Below are 26,267 nucleotides of genomic sequence, written 5' to 3'. Positions count from 1 at the left end.
AGCAAGCCTAACCCAACACGTGTCCTTAGAAGGGAAAGGAGAGGGAGGCTAGACTCAAAAAGAGGAGGCCCGGGGAGACGGAGGCAGAGGCTAGAGGGACAGTCACGAGCCTGGGGCACCTGGAGTCTAGGAAACTCATAGAGGGGCCCCTGAGAGCTGAGCAAACTCCGGGAGAGAGTGAAGGACAGAGGAGCCTGGTGTGCTGCAGTCCACAGGGTCACAGGTCGGACACAACTTAGCAACTGAACAACAACACACATACAGCTTCCAACAGGCAGTGTGCTTTCAGCTCTCATTCAGGGTAGGGATGGCAGACTGCGGGAAAAGAAACAGGGATGCTGACTGAGCTGAGAAGGTGACCAGAGGGAGGAAGCAGAAAGACCTGCCCTGCCACCCCACACAGGCCACCTAGGCCCTGGGAACGGTCCACCAATTGTTGCCATCGCTGCTAAGACAGGAAGTCCTTGATATACTAGCTATACTTGCCAGCAAAAGTAGCAGAAATGTAAAGGTCTGAGGACTTTACAATGAAGCATCAGGCACCTGGGAAACTTCTGTGGACTCCAGTTCCTCCAAAAATGTTGCAACTTCAGAGTTAGAAAGGATGTTAGTGTCATCCCAAGAAGCCACAGCCCAGGCATGCTCCCTTCTGCAAACCCCACCCAGCCATCATGTAGCTCTCCTTGAATGCTTCCAGGAACAGGGAGCTCACTACTTCTCAGGGGACCCAGTTACAAAAGTGCTATTCTTCCCACGAGTCCTCACCACCTGCGATAGTCAGGCCCTGTGAGAATAGCCAACGATAACAACTCAGTGCTTCTTGCACTAAGGGGCTTCCTCTGTACCATACGGTCACTTTCCCCACCCCTGCAGAAGAAAGGGGACTAGGAGCCAAGAGGTGGTGCCCCTCACCTCCACCCCAAAGATGAATCCAGGGGTCAAGGAGGGGCTGCACCCACCGTCCTCACAGTGGGCTCCACTGACCCCTGGGGGGCAGCGGCAGGCCCCCGTCACAGGGTCACAGGTCCCGCCATTCTGACAGCTGCAGGAGAAGCTGCAGTTCTTTCCAAAGGTGTCCGGAGGACAAGCTGCAAGAGGGACAGAGGAGCTCAGGGTCGTCGGCCCGCAAAAGGACCCTGCACTCAGAAACCCCTCCAGAGATACAAACACCCTCCTGGGGGTCAAGCCTCCAGTTCAGAAGCAACTTCCCACAGCAGCACCTAACGGGACTTGTGCCCTGGAACCCCGCCCACATGCACGGCAGACATCACTCATCAATCCTGCATCCTCTCCCTCTACTCCAACAGGTCCACCTTCTCAACCAGCACTTTCAGTCACTATGGCCTCTGATACTAGAGGGTCGCTGGGCAGGGAGTGGACATGCCCTGGACAGAGGCTGGGAGAGAGCAGTGTTCTAATGTGCTTCAGCTGCCCACTTGCTGTGTGGACTGAGGAAGTCACCTGTCCCCCAGAGACTCTAGCATGACTGGCCTGCCCACCCACTGCTCTTCATCAGACCTCTTTTTGTCTCAGTTAGTTGTTGGCTTGCTTGTGGCTGGACCCTCATTGACTGTGACATCTGTGAGGGGCAGACACCAGGCTCTGTGAGCCCCCAGGGTCTCACAGCACCTAGAAGAGAACCTGGCGTGGAGAAGGCAGCTGGGAGACCCTGAAGGAATGAGTGAATGGAAGGACCTGGGAAGCTCCTGCCCAGGACGGTAGGAGGAGTGGACCATCCATGCCATGCAGGTCCTAGGGCTCCTGGGCCCTGTCCCCCACGCGGCCCCGCCCCCACAGCAGCCTCACTCTCATTGCAGACGAGCCCGGTCCAGCCATCAGGGCAGTCACAGCTGTCCAGGCTGGGGAGGCAGGTTCCCCCATTCCTGCAGTCATCACAAGTCAAGCTGCAGTCTGGGCCAAAGGTGTTGTCCAGGCAGACTGGGGGACGGATTGAGAGAAAAGCCTCAGAGTCTGGCCCCCGGCCCTGGACCCTACCCAGAGAAGGGGACACAGGGCATCCTCGGGCCATGCAGGTCCCACGCGGGTGAATGGAGACAAGGGGGCCACACAGGGGCCAGAAAGGGCCCTAAGTGGGCAGCCAGGCTCAGCCCCAGACACACTGGGCAGACGGAGCAAGCCTCTTGGCCTCTCTGAGCCTTGGCAAACAAGGCACTCACAGGAAGACTTCCTCGTGCCCAAGACCGTAGGCTGGGCAGCAGCTAGGCCCAGGGGGTGCTGGCACAGAAGCCCGGGGGCGGGCCCACCTCTCACCATACTTTTCCTGCAGTGTGTGTTCACCCCGTGCCTCAGCCTCTTCCTCCGCAGCCCCGGCGTAGTCGTCTTGGAAGAGAGGGGGCAGCTCATCCTGGAGCACCGCAATGTGCAGAGGGGGCCGCCCGAGGGGCAGGTGGCCGTCCAGGACCAGCTCGGGCAGCTCCAGGGCTGGGCAGAGTACGAAGGCCACTGAGCCCCTGCCGTTCACCTGTCCTCCTCAGGATTGACTCCCCTGCCCCTCGGTGCCACCCTGGGACCCCCACCTACAGACCCTGGTGCCTCTCCTCACCCTGGTCACCAGGAGCGAGCTTACTTCTCAGGACAGAGGAGGCTCCAGGACCTGAGGACCTGAGTCTCGCCATGTCCGCCCCAGCTGTCCCGGCTCCCACACTAGCCAGAGGGACCCTGAGCGTGGAGCGGGCGTGGGGACAGAAGAGCCCTTTGCTCTGGACGTGGTCCTCAGTCCCTGAATGAAGTCCCTCCTCTAGTCGGGGAGGGGCTAAAGCTGGACCACTGGGACCCCTAACACCTGCCTGGGGGCCCCTGTCTGTCCAGCCCCTCCCACCCTCCCACCCCCAGCCCATCCCACAGTGGGAGGGTCTGAGGTGAGGTCCATCCAGCTGGGAAGCAGGGAGTGGGGCCCCAGTGCTGCAGGAAGAAAGGGTCCCATGGGGCCAGATGGAGACTCACAGGTGCAACCCCTGCGGTCCTCGTCCAGCTGGTAGCCGGCCTCACAGGAACACTGGAAGGAGCCGGCCAGGTTAGCACAGTGGTGTTCGCAGCCGCCGTGGCCGGAGGCACACTCGTCCACATCTGCGGGCAAACCCAGGGACACTGGCACCCATCCTCCAGGGGTCAGAGCCTTGGGGCGGTCCTCCCGCCCCACCCCTCCCCATGGGATGGGGACCTGCTGGGTGACACCCATGCCACAGCCACCCTCCTGGCCTCCTGCTCGAGAAAGGCCAGGCCGGGGGCAGTCAGGGGTGCAGGCCCAGCCCAGAGAAGAAGACAGTGACCACACGGGGGAGGGAACAGGCAGGCCTCCACAGGCCTGCAGATGCAGGCGCTAAACCAATACCCAGAGACAGAGTGCTGGGCGGGGGCCAGAGCCCACCCCATGTCACCCTTAGGATGGCCCGCTCCCCAGCTGCCCCAGCCGCCCAGCACTCACCCTCACACCCGCAGCCATCCGCACTGAGCCGGTAGCCGGCATAGCAGCTGCACTCGTAGCCGCCGGGGCTGTTGGTGCAAACCTGCTGGCAGCACGGGGAGGCGGCACAGTCGTCGACGTCTGCAGGGCACACACCACAACCAGCTGGCACCAGTGCCACCCAAGTGCATGCTGTCCACAGCACGGGTGTGTGCACACACCTGCACACAGCCACACGCACACCTCACAAACACACCTACACATCAGGTGCACGCCTGCATCACAACTACCTGCACACCACACGCACACCCTCACACAACCTGCACACAACCACACGCACACCTATGCACAACTACCTGCACACAACCACACGCACACCTGCACACAACTACCTGCACACAACCACACGCACACCTCATAAACACACCTACACACCACACGCACACCTGCACACAACTACCTGCACACCACACGCACACCCTCACACAACCTGCACACAACCACACGCACACTCGTGCACAACTACCTGCACACAACCACACGCACACTCGTGCACAACTACCTGCACACAACCACATGCACACCTCACAAACACACCTACACACCATGTGCACACCTGCACACAACCACACGCACACTCATGCACAACTACCTGCACACCACACGCACACTCGCACAACTACCTGCACACAACCACATGCACACCTCACAAACACACCTACACACCATGTGCACACCTGCACACAACTACCTGAACACCACACGCACACCCGCACACAACCTGCACACAACCACACGCACACCTCACAAACACACCTACACACCAGGTGCACACCTGCACACAACTACCTGCACACCTCATGCACACCCGTGCACAACCTGCACACAACCACACGCACACCTATGCACAACTACCTGCACACAACCACACGCACACTCGCGCACAACTACCTGCACACAGCCACATGCACACCTCACAAACACACCTACACACCACGTGCACACCTGCACACAACTACCTGCACACCTCACGCACACCCGTGCACAACCTGCACACAACCACATGCACACCCATGCACAACTACCTGCACACAACCACACGCACACCCGTGCACAACTACCTGCTGGCGACCACATGCACACACACACTTGCACATGACTGTATGCACACCTGCATGTGAGTTTCACATACTCGCCCTCAATCACATAGGCACCCAGGTACATCCCCGGCCCTGCACACACGACACACCAGGACCCCAGTGGCAGCCCAGAGCCGCCCCACCTGCTGTGAGAGCAGGGTAGGCAGTGGCAGGTGCTAGGAAGTACCTGCTGATGCAGAGGGGATGCTCACATGTCACAGCACGTGGGTGTTGACCCAGCAGCTGAGCAGAACTGCAGGTGGACATGGGTGGTGGGTGCTCAGCGGGGTCGTGATGCTGTCTCTCACCAGGCCCTCTCGTACCACCCCCACCCCTGCCCGAGGCCGAGGGAACAGGACTGGGGGCAACAGGAGAGAGGTTCCCATTCACAGCATCAAACCCGAGCACTGCCCCAGGGCGGCAGCGAGCCTCTGGCTTGGGGGACGGCAGTCGGGAAGGAGGCCGCTCGCACCGATACATGTCCTCTGGTCCTCGTCCAGCTCGTAGCCACGGGGGCAGGTGCAGATGGGGCCCGCACTGCTGTGGCTGCAGCCATGGGAGCAGCCGCCGTTGTCCGCCTCACAGCTGTTCACGATCTCCATCTCGATCCCTGCAGCCAGAGCCACCAGAGACGTGGGACCAGGGCTGGGGTGACGCCCCGAGCTGGCGCAGTCCTCCCGCCCTAGCTGCTGCCAGTCCCCTGGGAAATAGGCTGCACAGAGCTCCAGGGCCCAGTGGACCCTGGAACCCTGTCCTCCTGGGGTCCCTCTGTCCTCCCCCATCCTCCCAGGACCCACAATCAGCCACCAGGCCCAGCGCCGCCCTCAACTGACAAGGAAGTTCTGGCCCTCGGCCAAAGCGAGCCAACAGTTGTGGGGGGCTGGAAAGCCATGTGGCGTCTCCACGTCCAGTGGTGCTGCCACCCACTGTCCACTCACGGTAGCACTGCCGGCCATCAGCACCCAGCTCGTAGCCCGCATTGCACACACACTTGAAGGAGCCGTGCGTGTTGAGGCAGCCATGCGCACACTGGGCCAGGCCTGTGACACATTCATCCACATCTGATGGGAGAGATCACAGGTGAGGGGTGCTCTGGACCACTGGCCTGGAAGGCTGGGCCCCCAAGGGTGGTCTCCAAGGGGTCAGGGCCCAGGCATCCCATGCCAAGAGGGGCCCCCGGTGCCCTCTCCTGCTTTGTTCTGAGCATTTTTGTTTTCACCAACACACTCCAGGTGCAGAGCTGTTCTCTGTCCCAGGGCGAGGAGGGCACGGCTGGAAGTCTGGGTTCAGGCCCCACCAGCAGCAGTGGGCGCTGTTCCGCCTCTCTGAGCCCACGGTCCCTGAGATGTGTGTATCTGCACTTGCCAAGCACCCCCCATCGAGGCCTGGCACAGAAGGGGCCTTTCGCCACCGGCCTCCGGGGGCCAGCGGGAGAAAGCACACTTTGTCATCCAGGGTCAAGCTACAGCTTCCTCCCTGTGGCCACATGGCACTGGCCTCAGGACCTAGCATTTCCAATGACTGCTTCAGTCCCACCACCTGAGAGTCCATGGAATCAAGCTGACCCTCAGCCTCATTTCCCACTGGGTTCTCTGAAGCCACTGCATCCGGAATGCCAGGACATGCCCATCACATTGGCAGTGAGACCTAGAACATTTTCCTGATAGTGACGTGGAACAGGCTTCTGCACTCACAGACCTGTCTCTCTGACGGCCATCGGGCAGGATGCCTCGGGAAATGACCACTGCATGCCCTGGAAACACCACATCACTTCAGAGACTCACCCCAAGAGTCAGGGGGACAGGCCCCGGCTGCTCATCCAGAACCACGCATAACAGGGAGGAGCAGGGGCACCCGAGTCCTGAGATGGGGCAACTAACACTGCACAGTGGACACCCGTGCAGCCATGAGGTCGGAGCATGTTCTAAAAAGCTGTGCCCACCACGCTCTGGGGTGATGCTCTATGCACCCATTAACCAACAAGCCTAGAGACAACCTGGAAACTGGTTCAGGGATGTCACTCGGGTCACAGTAATGACCCTTTCTCTAATAAGCAGGTTGTTGTTTAGTCGCTAAGTTCTGTCTGACTCTTGCGACCCCATGGACTGTAGCCCTCCAGGCTCCTCTGTCCATGGGATTCTCCAGGCAAGAATACTGGAATGGATTGCAATTTCCTTCTCCAGGGGATCTTCCCAACCCAGAGATCAAACCTGCATCCTCTGCTCGGCAGGTGAGTTCTTCACCACTGAGCCACCAGGAAAGCCCTAACAAGCAGGTACTGCTTAGCTAACACCTAAGAGCAATATTTAAAACTAACAAGGCACCCTGAGAACTGTCTTCCTGCAGATACGGGACTCTCTTTGGAAGCAGTTCCTTGAGCTCCCGCCCCTCCTCTCCATCTCCCACCCTCCATCCTGCCTCCCCAACCCCAGTCCTAGAGATGACCCTGTATCATCCCAGGTCAGTCTAGAGTGACGACACAGGAACTGGCCCCACACACACAGGCCCCTGAAGGGGGATGCAGGGAGGTGACCCCTGGACTGGCCCTAGCACAGGGAGGGCATCTTACCTTCGCAGGCCTTGCGGTCCACTGCCAGCTGGTAGCCTGCGTGGCACTCACAGTGGGCAAGGCCCCGGAGCGCCCGGCACCTGTGCATGCAGCCGCCGTTCCTGTCCGCGCACGGGTTTCTCCCTGCAGTCATGGCCAGGAGGGATGGGGGCAAAGGGCAGACGCGGAGGATTCAGCAGGTTTGGGGTCCCCACCCCAGGGCCTCTGGTGAGCCCCCACCTAAAGCTCTCACCCCTCCTGCTCTGTCTTGACAGGCTGGGACGTGGACTAGGGGTCAGGGGAGCCCCAGGCACTCCCAGACTCCTCCAGAGAAGACAGAGGGCACCGGCCAGGCCCGCCCTGGTCAGGCAGTGGGCACATGGCCAGCTCCCCACCTCTCTTTTTGTCAGAGCCCCAGCCTCATGAACTCATGCCACCCTGCCCCACCGCTTGCCCACACTCAGTCCTGATCCCCCAGGACCTGTAAGACCAGGTAGGGCGGGAGGGACTCCCTCAGCACCAGCCCTGCACCCATCCCTTCCCACTTCTCAGGGGTCTCCTGGGCCTGCTCCACCTTCTCTGTCAGCAGAGGCCCCCTTCCGTGACCCACAGCCCTGGGACCCCAGGGCAAGGAGCCAGACAGCAACCTGGCAGTCTCCTCTGCCGAAGGGCCAGGGCTGGGGCCTGCATGCCCATGCCGAGGCCAGGGCAGGCCTCAGAACTGAGACAATACAGGATGCCTTTCCTCTTCATCCCGGTACCCCCATCCTGAGCTTCCTGCCCCCAAAGAGGTGAGATCCCAGAGCACAGCCTGACAGGCTTCCTCCCCAGGGCCCAGGGGGGCTAGATGACGCCCCATCACTCTCCGCAGCCAAGGAGCCTCCAGTGTGATCACAGGTCCACCAAGGGCGACGACATGGACCAGACCCCTCAGACCCTCCTGCAACACCACTGGCCAAGCAGGGAGGGACTTGGGCTGCATGATCCCCAGGCAGATCTGAGGGAGCATGGAGAACGGGCCGGGGGTCCCAGTGGAAGGCCAGCCCTGATCCCCTGCCTTCACCCCTGGGACACTCACGGACGCAGCGCCTGCCATCCTCCTGGAGCTGGAACTCAGGCCGGCATTGGCAGCGGTGCTGGGTCACTGTGAGCTGGACGCAGTTGTGCTGGCAGCCACCATTGCCCACGGTGCAGGAGTTGATGGCTGGGGACCCGAGAGGAGTCAGGTCACCCCAGGAGGACGGCTCGACCAAAGGGCTCCACCCCAGGCAGGCTCGGAGCACCTCCTGCAGGAAACTTCTGGCACCTCTGAGCCCCTCCCTCCTTCCTGTCTGCGTCCCAGAAGCAGGGGCTTTGAGAGGGCAACACAGCTCCTGTCCAGGTCGAAGGCCTGGCTTTGTTTCTCAGCCCACAAACGGGACACACAGGGCCATGATCCGAATCTGGGTCCTCTGGCCCAGCTTGCCCCAGGACTGAGTGTAAGGAGGCACTGCGGAGCACCCAATGGAAGCCCAGCCCCCTCCCCAACCCCGGGCACAGAGCACAAAACACCAGGCCCTGCTGAGGGTCAGGGCATTCGGGGCTCAGGGTCCAGCAGGCTGGGAGGCTCCCTGGAGGAACAGGAGGCCAGCAGGGGATGGGGAAGACCCAGACACTCCACTGTTGGTCATCAGGCCAGGGCAGAGGGGCAGGCGTGGGCCTCCACGGACAGCCACTACGACCTGCGGGCCTAGCCACAATGCTCCTGTTGGAGCACTGCAGCACCCGCCCACCCCAGGTGGGGCCTCACCCCCACCTGACCTCACCCAGACCCCACCCCTCTGAGCAGCTGTGGGGACAGCACTTGGTGAGGCCAGAGCCAGGGACCCCCATCCCAGTCCTAGGATGCCAGGGGTCCAGGTGTTACTGCTCAGGCCCACCTAGAACAAGGCTCTTATGGGTCAGGCTAGCCAAGTGGGTGCCTATGTCCTGTGTGGATGTGTTGAGGCTACTGGGCACCCAGGGAAGACACCTGGCCTCTGGTAGCTCCACCAAGTTGCTGGTAGTGGCCTTGTGGGCAGGGAGGGACAGGTCCCCAGCTCTGCAGTGAAGCTTCAAGAATGCACCACGGGGAGGTGCAGATCACTGCCCAGCGGGCCTGGGGCAGAGCAAGCCTGAGTGCTGGAACTAAACACTGCGACCAGTGGGGGACAGGGACTCACCCCCAGACGCCACCTGTGCTGTCATCACAGACTTCAGGGGGGCCTCAGGGCCCGAGGCTGGAGAGGCTATTCACTGTCAGTGGGTCTGGGGTCCAGGAGCGACCCACCCCAACACTGAGGCCCATGGAGCCGGGAGCAGCCACGTCTGCACGCACAGCAAGTGAACAGCCTCAGGGCTCAGAGTGGCCAGGCCCACAGCGTCTGCCAAGAACAAGGCTTCCTTCAAAGCAAGTATGCTCCCAAAAGCCAAAACCCAGCACTCGCCATCCTGCTGGTTCCCCACGAGGAGTGTGTGGGGAAGGAACTGGAGCTGAGGGTACCCCCGGGGCCGAGCCAGCCCTGCTCTTGGGGTGGGGTGAACACCCGGGGCGCAGTGCGGGCTCTGTCTCCTGGCCACATCTGCCTTTGCCATGTGTCGAGGGGGAGCAGCAGAGACCCAAGACCAGGGTCAGACGGAGGCAAGCAGGATGGCCACGTCTCCGGTCCCAGTCAGCCTCTAGGCCCCTTCTGCAGCCACCCACACCCAATTCTGCGCTGACCCCCAAGGCCCCGCCTTCCTCCCCTGAAACAGCTCTGCTTAACCCACTGGCATCAATTCCAGAGGCTTCGAAGCATGGCTTGAGCTGGCCCATTCCTGGGGCACTGTCTGTGTTTACAGCACCAACTGCATCTCTGCTCAGAGCTCAAAACAAGAACCAGAAACCCCTCCTGGCAGCGCCGGGCAGGCACACGGAGAGAGGGCCAGGGGAACAGCTGGGCAGACACTGCAGCTGCAAGGACGTCCCACAGAGCTATGGCAGGACCCCCGAGACGGGCCCAGGGGTGACCTGGTACTGGGCCCACAGGAGCCCACCAGGGGAGAAATCCCAGGCAGGTGGTGGGCCATGGAGGTGTCCAGCTCCCCATGCAGGCTTGAGCCTCCCCAACACCGGCCCGAGTCTCTTGCTCTGCTGCACAAGTCCTAACGTTCCAGATGCCCCCAAGCGGTGCTGCACTCGAGGGAGCCAAGTCCCACATCATCATCTTGCACGTCCTGTGCCCAGGATTCCCGGAAAGCTGAGCAAGGTAGTTTTTCTCAGACGCTGGGCTGTGTTGCTCAGGGGAGGGCCAGCCTCTGCATGCCCAGTGCCTAGAGCTGGGGATAAAGCTTCCAGGCCCTCAGGTCACTGTGAGTCATAGCCGTGGAGTCCACACACCATTGCTCCATGCCCGAATGGACCAGGCTCAGGGCTGAAGCTGCAAGCTTGTCAGAACACAGGAGCGAGGGGGTTCCACAGCCCCTAAGGGGACCAATATTTGTGTACCCCTGTAATTCACACGTGCACTTCTAAAATTCAACCATCAATGTGACCATATTTGGAAGTGAAATAATGAACTGTGGTGTTGGAGAAGACTCTTGAGAGTCCCTTGGACAGCAAGGAGATCAAACCAGTCAATCCTAGAGGAAATAAACTCCGAATATTCATTGGAAGGATTAATGCTGAAGCTGAAGCTCCAATACTTTGACCACCTGATGCAAAGAGACAACTCATTGGAAAAGACCTTGGTGCTGGGAAAGACTGAGGGCAGGAGAAGCGGGTGGCAGAGGATGAGATGGTTGGATGGCATCACTAACTCAATGGACATGAATTTGAGCAAACTCAGGGAGATAGTGAAGGAAAGGGAAGCCTGGCGTGCTGCAGTCCATTGGTCGGACATGACTTGGTGACTGGACAACAATAATTCAGGTTAAATGAAGTCATAAGGGTGGGGCCCTGATCCAACAGAATTTGTGTCTTTAAAGAAAAGATATAAGGACTTCCCTGGTGGTCCAGTGATTAAGACTCCAGGCATCCAATTCAGGGGACATGGGTTTGATACTGATCAGGGAACTAAGATCCCACATGCCTTTCAGCCTGAAAAATTAAACTAAAAATATTTTTTGGCTTCCCTGGTGGCTCATACAGTAAAGAATCTCCCTGCAATGCAGGAGACCTGAATTTGATCCAAAGATTGGGAAAATCCCCTGGATAGAAAATGGCAACCTACCTCAGTATTGTTGCAGCCAAAAAAATAAAAGTATTTGTTAACAATAAAGGCCTCCCTTTCTCTAATATGAGAAGGAGCTTAAAAAAAAAAAAGAAATGGAAAAGACATAAAGTCTCTCTCTGTCTCTGTCCCCATGGCCACATGAGGAGACAGCAGGAAGAATGTTCTCATCAGGCACTGGATTGGCTGGGACCATGAGTGAGAACTGTCAGCCTCCAGAACAGTGAGAAGACAAACTTCCGTGTCTAAGCCGCCCAGTCGGTGCACTGGTTAGGGCAGCCTGAGCCGACTATTGCCCCTTCACTTCCCAGTTTGCAAGCACCAGAACCAGGGGACTCGCAGGTTCTAACAGAAACTGAAAGTGAAAGCGTCAGTCATTCAGTCACATCTGACTCTGTGACCCCATGGACTGTAGCCCGCCGGGCTCCTCCATCCATGGGATTCTCCAGGCAAGAATGCCGGAGTGAGTTGCCATTTCCTCCTCCAAGGGATTTTTAAGACCAAGGGATCAAACCCATGTCTCCCACATTGCAAGCTGATTCTTTACCATCTGAGCCACCAGGGAAGCCGCGGGTTCTAACGGTGCAGGCTACAACTCCGTCTTTCGCCAGCAGGGGTCGCTCCAGCCCAGAGCCAGGTGTGAGGAAATGCCCTTCTAGATGTCCTAGGGGGAGGAGGATCTACTCCATCCATGCTGGTTGGCTCGCCACTGCTGAAGATGCAGGTGGTACCACCTGGAGCCCAGCATTAGGTGTGTGTGAGCGCTGTGGAGGTGCAGGTAGGGCTCTGAACAGTTGACCTGCAAGGCGGCTCCCCTGGCAAGGCCCTGGCCTGGGACACCAGCACGCTGGCATGCCCGAGCTGGTCATTCAAGGGGCTGTGCCTGGCAGGCTGCTGGAGTTAGGACAAGCCTGTTGGCAGCATGCTGAGCTCACCAGCCCACTGTGCTCCAGCCTCCAACCCCAGCCGGTGGATCGGAGCAGGCTGGATGGCAGCTTCATGGGTTCATAATGACTGCCCTCAGACTGGCTTGGCTTGCAGGTCCCAAGAGCCTCACACCACGTGAGGTCAGCAGCCACGTACAGACCATACTTCTAGGAAGCCCTCTGTTGGCCGCAGGGCCAGGATGGCAGGACTGGAAAGGGGTGGCCCACCAGCTCAGCCAGCGGGGGAGACTCACGTGGGCTTGGCCCGCCGGGTACCCCTTGGCAGCTCAGTTTGCCTACAGCCGGGCCTTATGCATCCTGCCCCATCCCCGACCCTCTGCTGGGGCCTCCACACTGCCTGGAGGGGTGGGGCATGGTTCCCCTGCAGCATGGATTCAGCCACTCCCACCCACAGGCCACGCTCTCTCCCACCCACCGGCACCCACATCACAGACTGCACCATCCAGCACCCACGCTCTTCTGGTCCGGCCAGAGAAAGCAGCAAAGCCTGGACTCAGGCCCTGCAGCTGCCCTGCCCAGTGCCCGCCCACCTCAGGACACGCACTCACAGGTGAGGACCCGGGTTCTGCAGCTCCCGGTACACATTCCAAGGTCATCCGCACTCTCACACCTCTCCCCACTCCCACACTGTGCTCCCTGCTAGGTTCTGCCCTCATCAACTCTCTGACTCTAACCTCTCACCCCCTGAGGCCCCAGTCTGCTCCTGCTTCCCCACAGGGTCTCTGCATCCAGCCCAGGGTCTGTCACTGCCCTGGCTTCCCCAGGTCAGGGTGCGACCCTCCTGCCCCCACCCTGGGCACTGGGAGCCTGCAGATACAGGGCCTGGACCTCCCAGGATGGCCTCGGGCAGGGTGGCCCTTCTTGCTCCCCGTTCAGACTCAGCGGCCCCTTGGGGCTGGGAAGGCACTTTCAGAAACTGCAGCCTGGTTCGGGCCTGGAGTTGACTTGAAAACGTGCCCAGAACTGCGTCTATGGTTTGCAGGGATGAACTCTGCCAAAGAGCCTAGCAGTCTCCACCCCTCTGATGCTTGTGGCTTTGCCAACGAAGCCTCTGGGACCCTGGCGGCCTCCTGCCAAGGAGTCAGGGGACAGCAGGCTGTGGGACCCTGTGCAGACACCTTGCTGTCCCCTCACCGGGCAGACCCAGGTCTGGGGAAGCATCTGCCCCGAGGCCACTTGGCATCCCTGAGGGAGAACCCAAAGGCAGGTGGGGTGCAGGAAGACCCTCCCCATACTGTGGGCACCGTGTGTGCACCCAGTTGCTCAGTTGCGTCCGACTCTTTGCAGCCCCATGGACTGTAGCCTTTCAGGTCCTCTGTCCACAGGACTCTCCAAACAAGAATACTGAAGAGGGTTCCCTTTTCCTCCTCCAGGGGCTCTTGCAGTGGGGGCCATCTGACTCCAGACCACCAGGGGTGCAGGCTGACAGCAGAATCCTCCCCACAGTGTCCATCCAAAAGACCCAACAGGCCTGAAGCCGAGAGGAGGGGACCTGCCTCTCCCCAGGGGCTGGCCCCTGGGTGTCACAGGGGCCCCTCTACTCGTTGACAGTGACATCATGGCCCCTCAGACGGGGTGTGCTGCTCACCATGGGGGACATTCAAGGCCAGGATCCAGGAGTCACCCTAGCCCGGAGGAGGAGGGTTTCCCAAAGACCGGGAGCAGTCTCCATGGGTCTGCCTGGGCGCACTGTGTGGCACAGAAAAGTGCAGGCTCCACCAGGCTCGCCGCCCAGCACAGCCCTCTGCAGCTCCATTTCCCACAGTTTGGGGAAGGACAGGGGCCAGCTCCTCATCCTGGAGGGTGAGAAGCAGGATGGACCAGCCCTCGGCCTCTCTCTGCCCACCTCTTCCCACCCCAGAGCCTGCTGGGGCGGGGGTGGGGACAAACCCAGGGGGCTCCCTGGAGCTGGAGCACCCAGGACACCAGGCTGTTTCTGCTTCTTTCTCCTGGGGCCAGGCTGGACAACAGCAGCCAAGGTCACACGTGAGGCACTCAGGGGCTTTGAGGCTGATGGTAAGATCCTTCCTGCAAATCTTCACTTTAAAAATGGAAACTTTTTGCATGTTATTTGCAAGGGGCCTTTTACAAAGTAGGGGTACAGGAAGACTGTGCTTTCTGTCTTCTCCCTGCCTCTAAAGCAACTTGAAAGAGTGTTTCAAGTCTCCCCTTGTCTGTTTCAAGGCTCCCGTTAAGCAAAACCACCTTTGAAGACTTCCCAGATCCCTGGGTGCCATGATGCACACCAACCTGAGAGCTCCCAGCACGGAGGGCCTTCCCACCCTGTGTGGAGGAAGGCCTGTCACATCCCTGTGGGCACCTTCTTTACTCTCACCCTCTAGCATTTCCATAACCCTCATTCCAAGCTGCTGAAGGGGGAGGTGCCCGGACCTGCCCCCTGCCTGCCCCGCCAGTCCCAGGAGAGCTCAGAGCACCTCTCCCGTCGCCCAGAGGATCCCAGCAGGCCCCAGGGAGGGGGTCCAGGGCAGCTGTGCTCCAGCTGTGCAGTCCGCCTGCAGCTGGCCTGCGTGGGGGAGGGGATCACTGGGGAGGGGCCCCGTCCTACACTGATCTTCCCATCAATGTCTGCTGAGACCCTAGTGGGGGCTGGGCCCAGAGGGTGCCCCCACTGTGAACCTCAGACAAGGTCACCAGCTCCTCCCCATACCCTGTTCCCTGGGAGCCCTGGAGAAGCGGGGAGGGCCCACACCTCTCAGCAAAGCAGCAGGGACTTCCAGCAGCCTGGCAGGGGCCAGGCAGTGCCCTTCACCGGGCCCCACCTGGACCCCCTCATCTGGTGCTCGGCCGCCCTACCCATCCTAGGGCCGTAGGTCAGGTGCTCTGCTACCGGGGAGGGTCCCTCCACAACCCAAAGGGGCCCTTCAGGGAGAAGGGCAGGGTGCCCCTAGAGCAACTGCTTCCTGCTCTGCCTGGGAGAAAGTCCCCAGGAGACCCCTATTTGCTCTGGAAACTTTACAGCAAAGCCCAGCCAGCCCACAGGGAAGGCAGCCCCCAACAGACCTGGGCTGACAAACCCACACTACTCCCAAGAGACCTGGGGGTTGGCCTGCAGGTGTCAGCTCCCAAGAATTTCAGACACTCAGAATCTGCCCACAGGTGTGCGTGAGTGTGAGTGTGTGCAGGGGACGCAGCGTGTATTTCCCGCTGTGACTGGAAGTCTCAGAATGTGGGTATTTCACCTGCCCCCTTTGCCAGGAGCAGCCAGGAGGTGGGTGGCCAGGAGGTGAGCACAAGCACCCAGGAGAGCTGCAGACCCCCTGAGGTCCTGGGGACCATACAATCTGGGGGTACAGAGTTGACAGTGGTAGGCAGAGGGGGTGGTAATGTCCCAGCAGCCTCATACCAGGCTATGCAGACCACACTGGGGGTCCTGGCATCAGATCTTTAGAAGACCAGTGTTGTTACTGGTTTTCAGTCGCTCAATCTTGTCCAACTCTTCACAGCCCCAGGGACTGCAGCACATCAGGCTTCCCCATCCTTCACCATCTCCTGGAGTTTGTTCAAACTCATGTCCTTTGAGTTGATGATGTAAGCAAACACCACAGATGGAGACTTCGGGAGCCCCGAGCCCAGGCGTCTCCCAGGGAAGGGCTCCAGCATGGTGATGGGCTGGGCTGGGCTAGGGGACCAGGAGCAAGGATTTCCTCCTGGGCTGCCCGAAGGAGGCTATCCCCCTCCAAGAGCGGGGTATTCCTCCTGGGCTGCCCGAAGCCAGCAGCTCAAGGCCACTGTTAGAGACTGCCACAATCCTCCCAAAGCCCTGACAGGCACCCTCCCCTTTGCGTGCTGTTTACCCATTCTGGCAGCTCAGTGAAGACCACTATCGGGTGGACTAGGGGGATCCAGGGAGACAGGAGGGCGTCCCAGCCCAGCCCACCCTGGACCAGCCCCCAGGGATGCCCTTCTCCAAGGGGAACCTGCCCCAGAGAAAGGGAAAATACAGGGGACCCGGGGACCAGCAGCCAGGCTGCACCCCGTTGCATTTGTCCTGAAGCGCATCACAACATTCCTGCATCTGTTTCCACTTTCCAGCTCTGAAACTTTACAGGGCAGCAGCCTCGCTCCCTGAGTGGCGGCCCGGACATGTGAGCTTGTCTGCCCGGGAGGGCCCCCCAGGGCTGGCGGGCCGCCCTGCCACATAGCAGTGAGGCGTGCAGGAAGGAGGCTGCTCAGAGCCCACCCGGGCCCGCTCTGGGTCTCCAGGATGGAAAGAAGGGGCTCCATGCCACAGCCAGGGAGAGAGCCCTGGCCAGGGAAGGTGACCACCGGCCCAGCCCCCAAAGAACAACCCCCACACAGCCTGCCAGACAAAGTGGCCAGCAGGGAGGGGCAGCCATGCCTGCGACACCTGTGTCCAGAGCAGCCGGGATTCGGGGGTGGGGGCGTGAGGGCAGTGGATGGCCACCGGTCACTGCCAGACTCCTGGACTCTACGCTCTGCCCAGTGAGCTCCCCTTCTCTCCTTGGAGCCAACCATCAGTGGCCCCAGGCGCCCTCATTGAGCCCATCCTCCACAGACAAAGACCCCACAGAGGAAGTAAGGGCTAATACCCTACCTCATCCCTAATACCCTAATACCCTAATACCACATCCCTGCCTGTCACACCCCCACCCCCAGGCTCTCCAAGATGGATGGGGGAGCCTGAGCCTGGGAAACCCAGCTCTGCAGACCAAGAGCAGCCCTACACTGCCCCCGCCCCATGCAGGGCACCCCCACCACCAACCAGCAGGCACCAAGTCTCCCCACTTGCGGCAGCACAGCCGGAGCTGCATCCCTGCAGACGGACACCCGCAGCCTTTGCAGCAGAGGGCCCTGGAGGGGACAGCGGCCCAGGGCTCCTCCCCACTGCAGGAGTCCCCTGGGAAGTGGCCTTGGCACCCCGGCCAGACTCGGCTGTGACCACTGAGGGTGCTCAGCCCAGGTCACAGTGCCCAGGGACCCAGGGGCCAGCCTCAGCGTAGAGCCCCGGGCCCAGGACATGTTCTTTCACCACCTGAGTGCCGGGGACCTCACAGGAGTGGTTCTGGCAAGGGCCCACGATGTGTGATGAGGGTCCCTTGGCACGCCACGCTCGGTAGGACAGAGCCACTGTAACGGCGGCTGCACTGAGCAGACAGGCCCCCTAGAGCCCCTCAGTGCAGGAGGGCAGGGACCCCCTAAACCTGGGCATGCCCAGAAGGGTGGGGTTACGGCTGAGGTTAGGAACGCTGGCCCAGGAGAACGCTTACCCAGGCAGGTCCTGCCGTCCGCGTGGAGACGGAAGCCAGGCTTGCACTCGCAGAAGTAGGAGCCTGGGGTGTTCACACACCGGTGCTGGCAGCCGCCGTTGTGCCCCTGGCACTCGTCCACGTCTGCGGGAGCGGGAGGACACGGGGCCGGGGTTAACAGAACCACACGGCGGCCTCGCTCTGCGCTGGCCCCAGGGAGCAGGTCCGGCCCCCTTTTCTCAGGACATTGCCCCTGCCCAGGTGTCGGGACTCCTCCTTCTCAGGCCACGCTGTCCGCCACAGTCCCAAGTCCCTCACCCATGCTTGCTGGAGCAGAGCGGAGAGAAGGCAGGCCGGTCTCCAACACCTGGGGCCCACCTGGGAGGAAGAGCCACCTCTAGTTCTGCTTAATGATCCCCCAGGTCCACACTACACGTTGTGACTACACCCTCCGGTTCTCACTCATCGTTCCCATGAAAACACCTGTAAGGTCGGACCCTGGGGGCCATGATGGGCCGCCCCTTCTCTCCCCCGCTGGCGGGGGACGTCCCTAACGGAAGGAGCCTCCCAGATCTCGGGGACCAGTGACAGCACACTTCGCCAGCTAAAGCCGCCCCATCCCAGTCACGCAAAAGGACCTATCAGCCGGCGACGCCTCGGCCTGGTGACCTATCCGAACCCCCGTCCTGACCATCCCTCACAACAAACTTATATAAGCCGCTTCTAACATGGTCCAGGCGTGGACTTCCTTGACCTGCCTCGTTCGGGTCCAGGAACCCCACCTGGTAGCTCTTCGCCATTAAAAAGCATGTTAGACGGGTTTTTTTTTTTTTTTGGTGTCCTGATCGTCTTTTTACCTAACAACACCCACCTTCGAGGCCCCCCTCCTAAAGCCCCAGCCACCCGAGCACACCTCTGCAGGGTGTCAAAGGCACAGGGCCAGGGCTCCTCCTGGGGAATCCCCAGAGCCTGCCCACCAGGTCGTGCCTCCCATGGACAGAAACCCCGACTCCATCCATGCGCCTGTCCCTCCAGGAACGACCCAAGACGACCCTAGAAGGCGTGGCCTCTGCTCCATGCACAAGCCATAACCATCCTGGGAAGAACCCCAGGGTGCCCCTCAAGCCCCAAGGCTGTTCAGAGAGGAGATGAGACCAAGAGAACTCCTCCTTGGAAATATGGTGACCTGGGGAGTCCTCCTTGGAATGATACCAGAATGATTAGCAGGTGGAAGATTGAAGGTAAAGTGTTTTCAGCCCCCAGTGGAGCCACAAGGAGTCTCAGGGGCCAGAGGACCCAGGGCACAGTGGGAGGTATCAGGATCCAGGGCCTTCCAGTGAGGGAGTCAGCCGAGTGGTGGCGGGGGGACCGTGGGCTGACCCACACCTGCTGGGCAGCCGCCACCCAAGGGGCTCAGAAAGGAGACCTCATCCCCTCTGAGCTCAGACTCCTCTCTCTGTGACCCCTTCAAGGTCCCTGAAACGTAAAGCGACTGCATGGCGAACAGCACACGCATACAGTAAGGGCTCAGCAGAGTCTGAGTGCCCCACGTGCGCTGAGACGGTGGGTGCACTGACTGGGCCTCAGTGCGTCTCAGTGGCCTCGCCGGGCAGGACAGAAGGACAGAGAGGCTGTCATTTCCAGACTTGGCCCTAGCAGCAGGTGTGCAGCAGACCAACCAACGGGGACACTGGCTTCCCAAACCACCTCTCAGCTGGTCACCTCAGACGCTGGCCTTGAGGAGTGGCTGAACCACAGCGGCACTGCACTCTCGAGCCCTCAGGTACCTGGCTGAGGGGGAGAGCCCATACAAGAGGCCCCGTCCTTGAGGGGATGTGCAGGGAGCCAGCAGCCCCGGGGCCACAGAGACACCAAACTGATGGGTAGTCTGGGACAGCTGGTGGGGGAGGTGGGGCAGGTAAGCCCGTCATCAGCAGGGCTCCTTCAGGGGCAGCGCTGACGGCTGGCCCCCCTCCACCCCCACCCATGTGACCACACTCTCAGCGCCCTCCTGTGGCAAGGACGGGACGTTTAGACCCGAGAGGTGTCCCCAGGCTCCTGCCTAAATCCTGCCAGACCAGCCCCTTGGCACCTAGGAGCCCTTCTCACCTCCAAAGCTGCCCTGCCCGCTACAGTGACCGTCATCAGCAGCACAGGCAGGGGGCCATGAGGCCCAGCCAGGCTTCCCAGTGCCCATCGTTTGCTGTCAGCCTGTCCAGATTACCTGGACCCAGTGGCACAGCTCAAGGCCTCCCCCTCCACCTCCCGGCTTACGGGTAGGCAGGCAGATGACCTCCTGCTGGGGTCCCTCCAGCTCTGAGATCGAGGCCCCTCTACTGAAACAGCTTACTCAGAAAGCAAGGCAGGACTGAGTGACCGAAACCTAGCTGGCCCCACTCCCAGGGGGCCCACCTGGTGGGAGGTTAGAGCTGCTCTGAGCCACCACCCATGACCTGGAGCCCAGACCCAGTGACGACCTTGTGACTGCGACTGCAGTCATTCCGTGACCCGAGGAGCCCAGGCTCAGTTCTTAAGGAGGGTGTGGTCAGCTGAATAACGGGCCCTCAAACCCCGAAAAGAGGATGAGATCATCGTAATCCTGGAGCCTTACACAACAAAAGGGACTTTGCAGGTGAGATGAGAGATTATCCTGGAGCTTTCAGGTGAGTCCAAGGTCATCACACAAGTAAGCGAGGGAGGAGGGCTCCATACAATGGAATCCTCAGTTCAGTTCAGTTCAGTCGCTCAGTCGTGTCCAACTCTTTGTGACCCCATGAATCGCAGCACGCCGGGCCTCCCTGTCCATCCAACTCCCCGGAGTCCACTCAGACTCATGTCCATCGAGTCAGTGATGCCATCCAGCCATCTCATCTTCTGTCGTCCCCTTCTCCTCCTGCCCCCAATCCCTCCCAGCATCAGAGTCTTTTCCAATGAGTCAACTCTTCACACAAGATGGCCAAAGTACTGGAGTTTCAGCTTCAGCATCATTCCCTCCAAAGAAATCTTCAGAATGGACTGGCTGGATCTCTTTGCAGTCCAAGGGACTCTCAAGAGTCTTCTCCAACACCACAGTGTCAAAAGCATCAATTCTTCGGAGCTCAGCTTTCTTCACAGTCCAACTCTCACATCCATCAGCTTTCTTCAAGTCCAACTCTCACATCCATACATGACCATTGGAAAAACCATGGCCTTGAACAGATGGACCTTTGTTGGCAAAGTAATGTCTCTGCTTTTGAATATAATATCTAGGTTGGTCATAACTTTTCTTCCAAGGAGTAAGCGTCTTTTAATTTCATGGCTGCAGTCACCATCTTCAGTGATTTTGGAGCCCCAAAAAATAAAGTCTGACACTGTTTCCACTGTTTCCCCATCTATTTCCCATGAAGTGATGGGACCAGATGCCATGATCTTTGTTTTCTGAATGTTGAGCTTTAGGCCAACTTTTTCACTCTCCTCTTTCACTTTCATCTAGAGGCTTTTTAGTTCCTCTTCACTTTCTGCCATTAGGGTGGTGTCATCTGCATATCTGAGGTTATTGATATTTCTCCCGGCAATCTTGATTCCAGCTTGTGCTTCTTCCAGCCCAGCGTTTCTCATGATGTACTCTGCATAGAAGTTAAATAAGCAGGGTGACAATACCCAGCCTTGATGTACTCCTTTTCCTATTTGGAACCAGTCTGTTGTTCCATGTCCAGTTCTAACTGTTGTTTCCTGACCTGCATATAGGTTTGTCAAGAGGCAGGTCAGGTGCTCTGGTATTCCCATCTCTTTCAGAGTTTTCCACAGCCGAGAGGAGCTACCCCCGCCCGAGGCCAGGCACAGTGGCAGGGAGGAGCGACCCTACGTCCAAGGAGCGGTGGCTGTGAGGGCGCCAGAGGGGCTAGAGGAGCTATTTCATATTCAAGGTTGGGAGGGCCAGTGGTGAGGAGATACCCCTCGTCCAAGGTAAGGAGCAACGGCTGCACTTTGCTGGAGCAGCCGTGAAGAGATATCCTACGTCCAAGGTAAGAGAAACCCAAGTAAGACGATAGGTGTTGCAAGAGGGCATCAGTGGGCAGACACACTGAAACCATAATCACAGAAAACTAGTCAATCTAATCACAGTAGGACCACAGTCTTGTCTAACTCAATGAAATTAAGCCATGCCCTGTGGGGCCACCCAAGACGGCCAGGCGTGGTGGAGAGGTCAGACACAATGTGATCCACTGGAGAAGGGAATGGCAAACCACTTCAGTATTCTTGCTTTAAGAACCCCATGAACAGTATGAAAAGGCAAAATGATAGGATACTGAAAGAGGAACTCGCCAGGTCAGTAGGTACCCAATATGCTACTGGAGATCAGTGGAGAAATAACTCCAGAAAGAATGAAGGGATGGAGCCAAAGCAAAAACAATACCCAGTGGTGGATGTGACTGGTGATAGGAGCAAGGTACAATGCTGTAAAGAGCAATATTGCATAGGAACCTGGAATGTCAGGTCCATGAATCAAGGCAAATTGGAAGTGGTCAAACAGGAGATGGCAAGAGTTAACGACATTCTAGGAATCAGGGAACTAAAATGGACTGGAATGGGTGAATTTAACTCAGATGACCATCATATCTACTACTGCGGGCAGGAATCCCTTAGAATGGAATCCTACTCAGCTATAAGAAAAATAAAATAAAAGGAAACAATGCCATTTGCAGCAACGTGGATGGACCTAGAAATGGTCATACTAAGTGAAATAAGTCAGATAGAGAAAGACAAATACCATCTGATATCACTTATACATGGAATCTGAAAAAAAAAAATACATCTGAGCTTATTTACAAAACAGAAACAGACTCACAGAGGCAAAAATAAACTCATGGTGACCAAATGGGAAAGGGTGGGAGAGATAAATTAGGAGTTTGGAATTAACATACACATTCCCGCATAGAACACAGATAACAAGGACCCACTGTCTAGCATGGGGAACTATACTCAATATCTTGTAACAACCTATAGTAGAAAAGAATCTTAAAAATAGCATATATGTGTATATGCGTTCAGTAGTTAAATGTGGCCAACTCTTTGTGACCTCATGGACTGCAGCCCGACAGGCTCCTCTGTCCATGGGATTTTTCAGGCAAAGAATACTGGAGTGGGGCGCCATGTCCTACTCTGGAGGATCTTCTCCACCCGGGTAATGAACCCACATCTCCTGTGTCTACTGCATTAGCAGGCAGATTCTTTACCACTGAGCCACCCGGGAAGCCACGTGTGTGTGTGTGTGTGTGTGTGTGTCCGTGTAACTGAACCCCTGGTGAAAGGAATGGCAAGCCACTCTAGCATTCTAGCCAGCCTGAGAAATCCCAGGACAGAAGAGCCAGGGGGTGGCAAAGAGTCAGACACGACTGAGCACACACATTACTTCGCTGTACACCTGAACATTGTAAGTCAACTATACGTCCATAAAAAATTTAATATCTAAAACAACAACAAAAAAAGACGCTGCACTGCTGGCTTTGAAGGTGGAGGAGGGGCCACAGCCAAGGAGTCCGGGTGCCTTTAGAACCTGGACATGTGGGAAAGCAAATGCTTCCTCAGAGCCTCCAGGAGGGACCAGCCCTGCCAGTACCTTCATGTTAGCCCTTCTCAGCCTTCCAACCTCGGAACTCTAAGGTACCAGAGACCTGGGTGGTTTTCAGCCATCAGCTTAGGATACCATGTCCCAGAAGCCACAATAACTGAATACAGAGGGAATAACCATCTACAGCCTCTCCAGTGTCACAGAGGCTCAGACAACCCGACCTGGAAATCCAGGTTCCCAAAAGACCACTCTGGCCAGCCCGGCATCCTGACACCAGAGGAGAGGGCCGCTGTGGTCTCGGCAGGGGTGGGGGAGGGAAGGGGGCTGGGGGCACTCCCCTGGGTCCCAGGCTGCAGGCTGCCCTCGACTCCATGCCACACACTGCCTCCACCTGGCGACCCCAGCTGAGCACTGGCCCCCTGGACCCTGAAACTACCGCAAGTCATCTGTTCCCCTAAGAGACATGGGCCTTGCTCAGTCGTCCTCTGGGCCAGTCTGTGCTGCTCTCCACGCCAGAGGGCACACGGAAAGCCCACCCAGACAGCATGGAGGGGGCCCAGTCCCCAAGGCAGTGTAGCACCCCCAGCTGAAACGGAGCTTGTAGGCGTCCTCCTCTGCCATCCTCCCCTCGGAGCATCAGGGGATGAAGCCTGCTCCTTCCAGACAGAGCCGCTCCCACCCGCACCAAGGGCTCCAAAGCCTCAGGACAGCCCCAGGCTGCACCATCTGGTCGCTGGGAGCAGGCAGGTTGGGGTTCAGCAGGACAGTCTCTGGGGTCTCACTGCTCCCCTCAGCTGAGACATGTGAGTAGGGAAGCGCAGCCTGGGGATGGGTCACACGCTGGCACTCAGGGCCATTCCCCTGGGAGCCTATGGGACTTGCTGGGCGATGGTGCCTCTGAGGGTCCATCGCCACACTGATGGGAACCCAGGAGTACACAGCCCCTGCAGAAACCACCCCAGATGAGCCCATTCTGAAACCTCAGCCACACTTACAGGAAAACCTGAGCGCCTGGGATCCCGCCAGAAAGGTCCGCTCAGCACGTACCAACTTTGTTGTCCTGCTTCCCCCAAACATGACGCAGGGTCCTCGGCCCGGACAGCCCATCCCATCACCCACAGGCCCTCTCTTGGCCCCTTCACATGCCCATCAGTTCTCAGAACAGAGCCGGGACACCTGACTCCCTAAGCCCAGCCCTGCCCGCTCCTGCTCAGCCCTGCCCGCTCCTGCTCAGCCCCAGGCCCTCAGCATTTAGTGCCACCAGTGGTGGAGTGACAGTGCCAGCCTGGACTGAGTCACCCAGGGAGAGGGCTGCCTACCCTGTGGGGATGGGGTCTGGCCCCAGAGGACAAGTGAGAAAGCCAGGGGAGACAGCGGACTTTGTCACAGACCAGCCCTGCTGCTCAGAGCTCTGTGTGTCCTCCAGTGGAGAGCAGCACGGACTGGCCCGGAGGACAGCTGAGCAGGATACGTGTCTCCACAGAGATCAGATGCCCTGCACAGAGCCACACTCAGGGGCCTGGGAGGCCGTGGAGGGGAGCCCGATCCTGGCCCTGCTCTAATAGCCCCGCTCTGGACCTGCCTGCTCCTACCGCACAGACGGCTGCAGCCCAGGGGCAGCAATTGCACCAGGGGCTTCAGGGTCCTTGGTGCGGGGAGACGCAGCCTTGCCCCACGCCAGGTGTCCAAGCATCGCAGGCGATGACTCACAGCACACCACACCCCTCGTCACATTCCTGAGGTTACCAGACTCCAAACTCCATGGAACCCCACGGACACTCAGGAGCTTCCTGCAGGAGGCTGGCCCAGCGTGGGTACCAGCATGGGAGAGGCAGGATGGACCCGGGACAGGGGTGCAGCTGCTTCCCAAGGGCTGCTGGGGTCCTCCCAGCTGACCCTGCCGCTCACGGGGCTGACTACATCTCCCCAGCCTTGGGGGGCGGGGTAACAGGACAGCATCTGCCACATCCACACACAGCCCCCAAGGGGCCAAGGCTCTGGGGACCCTGGAAAGGGAAACTCTACTCCAAGACCCCAAGGCCTCTCTCTTGGGCCTGCCCTACGCCTGCTGCTTAACCCTCAGAGCTGCTGGGGAAGTGCGGCCCAGGCGCCCACCGGCAAACACAGATGCTGTACTTTTCTCCTCCCTCTGGTCGAGAGGCTGAAATGCTGTCAGCAGCCCACGCAGCCAGGCCAGAGACGGGTCGGGAACGTCCGACGACTCAGAGCACACGGGGCCTGTCCCAGAGGCAGCGGCTGCCTCCCCGTCTGCCCCAACCCCGCTCCCTCCAACCACGGCATCAGCCTCTCGGGGTGCAAACTGTGAAGGAGGAAACAAAGGCAGCTCACGCGGGACAGAGCGCATCCAGCCCGCCCCGCGCAGAGTCCGCCGCTCCCACCTGGCCTCGGGTCGCCGGCGTTCACGGGGTAGCCAGCCTGGCCCAGATGGCACGGGTAGCAGCCCCTCCACAGGTAGCGGTAGTGCGTGCCCGCGACGCGCGCCAGGCTCGCCAGCAGCCCGAGGTACCAGAGAGCCGCCAGCCCGCCGCGCCTCCACGGCGCCTCCATGGCCCATCCGCTCCCTCCCGGCTCCGGGCAGCGCGCACTCGGGTCTCCCCGCTCCGCTCCGCCCGGCGCCGCTGGAGCGGCTCTGGTCGGGCGCGCCCCGCCCCTCGCCTTTCTGTTCTCCGCTTTCCCTCCGCCCCCCGCAGGTAAGGGCCAAATCCTCGCCGCAGCCAGGCCCCGCCCCGCCCCGCCCCGCCCGGCCCCGCCCGCCCCGCCGCCCCGCCCCCGATTCTCAGAAAGAGCACGGGCCCCCCTCCGTGCCGCCCGCCCACCCGCTCCGCACATTCCTACGCGCGCGCTCACGCAACCGGCACACACCCAGACCCATTCACAAGAGCAGCCACCTTCACGCAGACACGTGCACAAGCAGACCCACGTGTGCAAGACGTACACAAGACACCCAGAGTCCTGCACGGACCTGCATGGGCACATCGATACACACGGGCGCTCCCACAGGCAGGATGCCTGAGCCAACAAGCTAAAGAAAACACGCAATACAGAGGTGGATGGAGGCCACCCTGGCAAGGCCCCGGGGCTCCGCAGAGGCAGCTCGATGGAGGTTGCGGAGAGTGGGGAACCGGCGCACTTCGAGGCCACACCACGGTAGTGGATGTCTTGGGGGTGAAGGCTCCCCCA

General features: G+C 59.5%; 1 protein-coding gene across 2 annotated transcripts in view; it reads right to left on the bottom strand.

Moving 5' to 3' along the window:
* The window catches only part of LOC108633228 (multiple epidermal growth factor-like domains protein 6), a 33,176-nt gene extending 7,447 nt beyond the window's left edge, over positions 1–25,729 (bottom strand). The window contains exons 1-11 of one of the 2 annotated variants that reach the window (XM_018060467.1): positions 25,466–25,729; positions 17,537–17,659; positions 8,190–8,315; positions 7,133–7,255; positions 5,502–5,624; positions 5,036–5,173; positions 3,446–3,565; positions 2,965–3,087; positions 2,272–2,442; positions 1,807–1,938; positions 960–1,088 (exon numbers count right to left, since the gene is read on the bottom strand). In XM_018060467.1, coding sequence (XP_017915956.1) covers positions 960–1,088; positions 1,807–1,938; positions 2,272–2,442; positions 2,965–3,087; positions 3,446–3,565; positions 5,036–5,173; positions 5,502–5,624; positions 7,133–7,255; positions 8,190–8,315; positions 17,537–17,659; positions 25,466–25,634 — 1,477 coding nt within the window. In that variant the 5' untranslated portion in view covers positions 25,635–25,729. The remainder of the gene's footprint in view (positions 1–959; positions 1,089–1,806; positions 1,939–2,271; positions 2,443–2,964; positions 3,088–3,445; positions 3,566–5,035; positions 5,174–5,501; positions 5,625–7,132; positions 7,256–8,189; positions 8,316–17,536; positions 17,660–25,465) is intronic. The other variant, XM_018060468.1, reaches the window with a different exon arrangement.

The sequence above is a fragment of the Capra hircus genome, chromosome 16 (genome assembly GCF_001704415.2).
Source record: "Capra hircus breed San Clemente chromosome 16, ASM170441v1, whole genome shotgun sequence".
Lineage (NCBI taxonomy): Eukaryota > Metazoa > Chordata > Mammalia > Artiodactyla > Bovidae > Capra > Capra hircus.
Note: the sequence above shows the minus strand (reverse complement) of the source record. Positions and strands in the feature narration are given on the sequence as shown.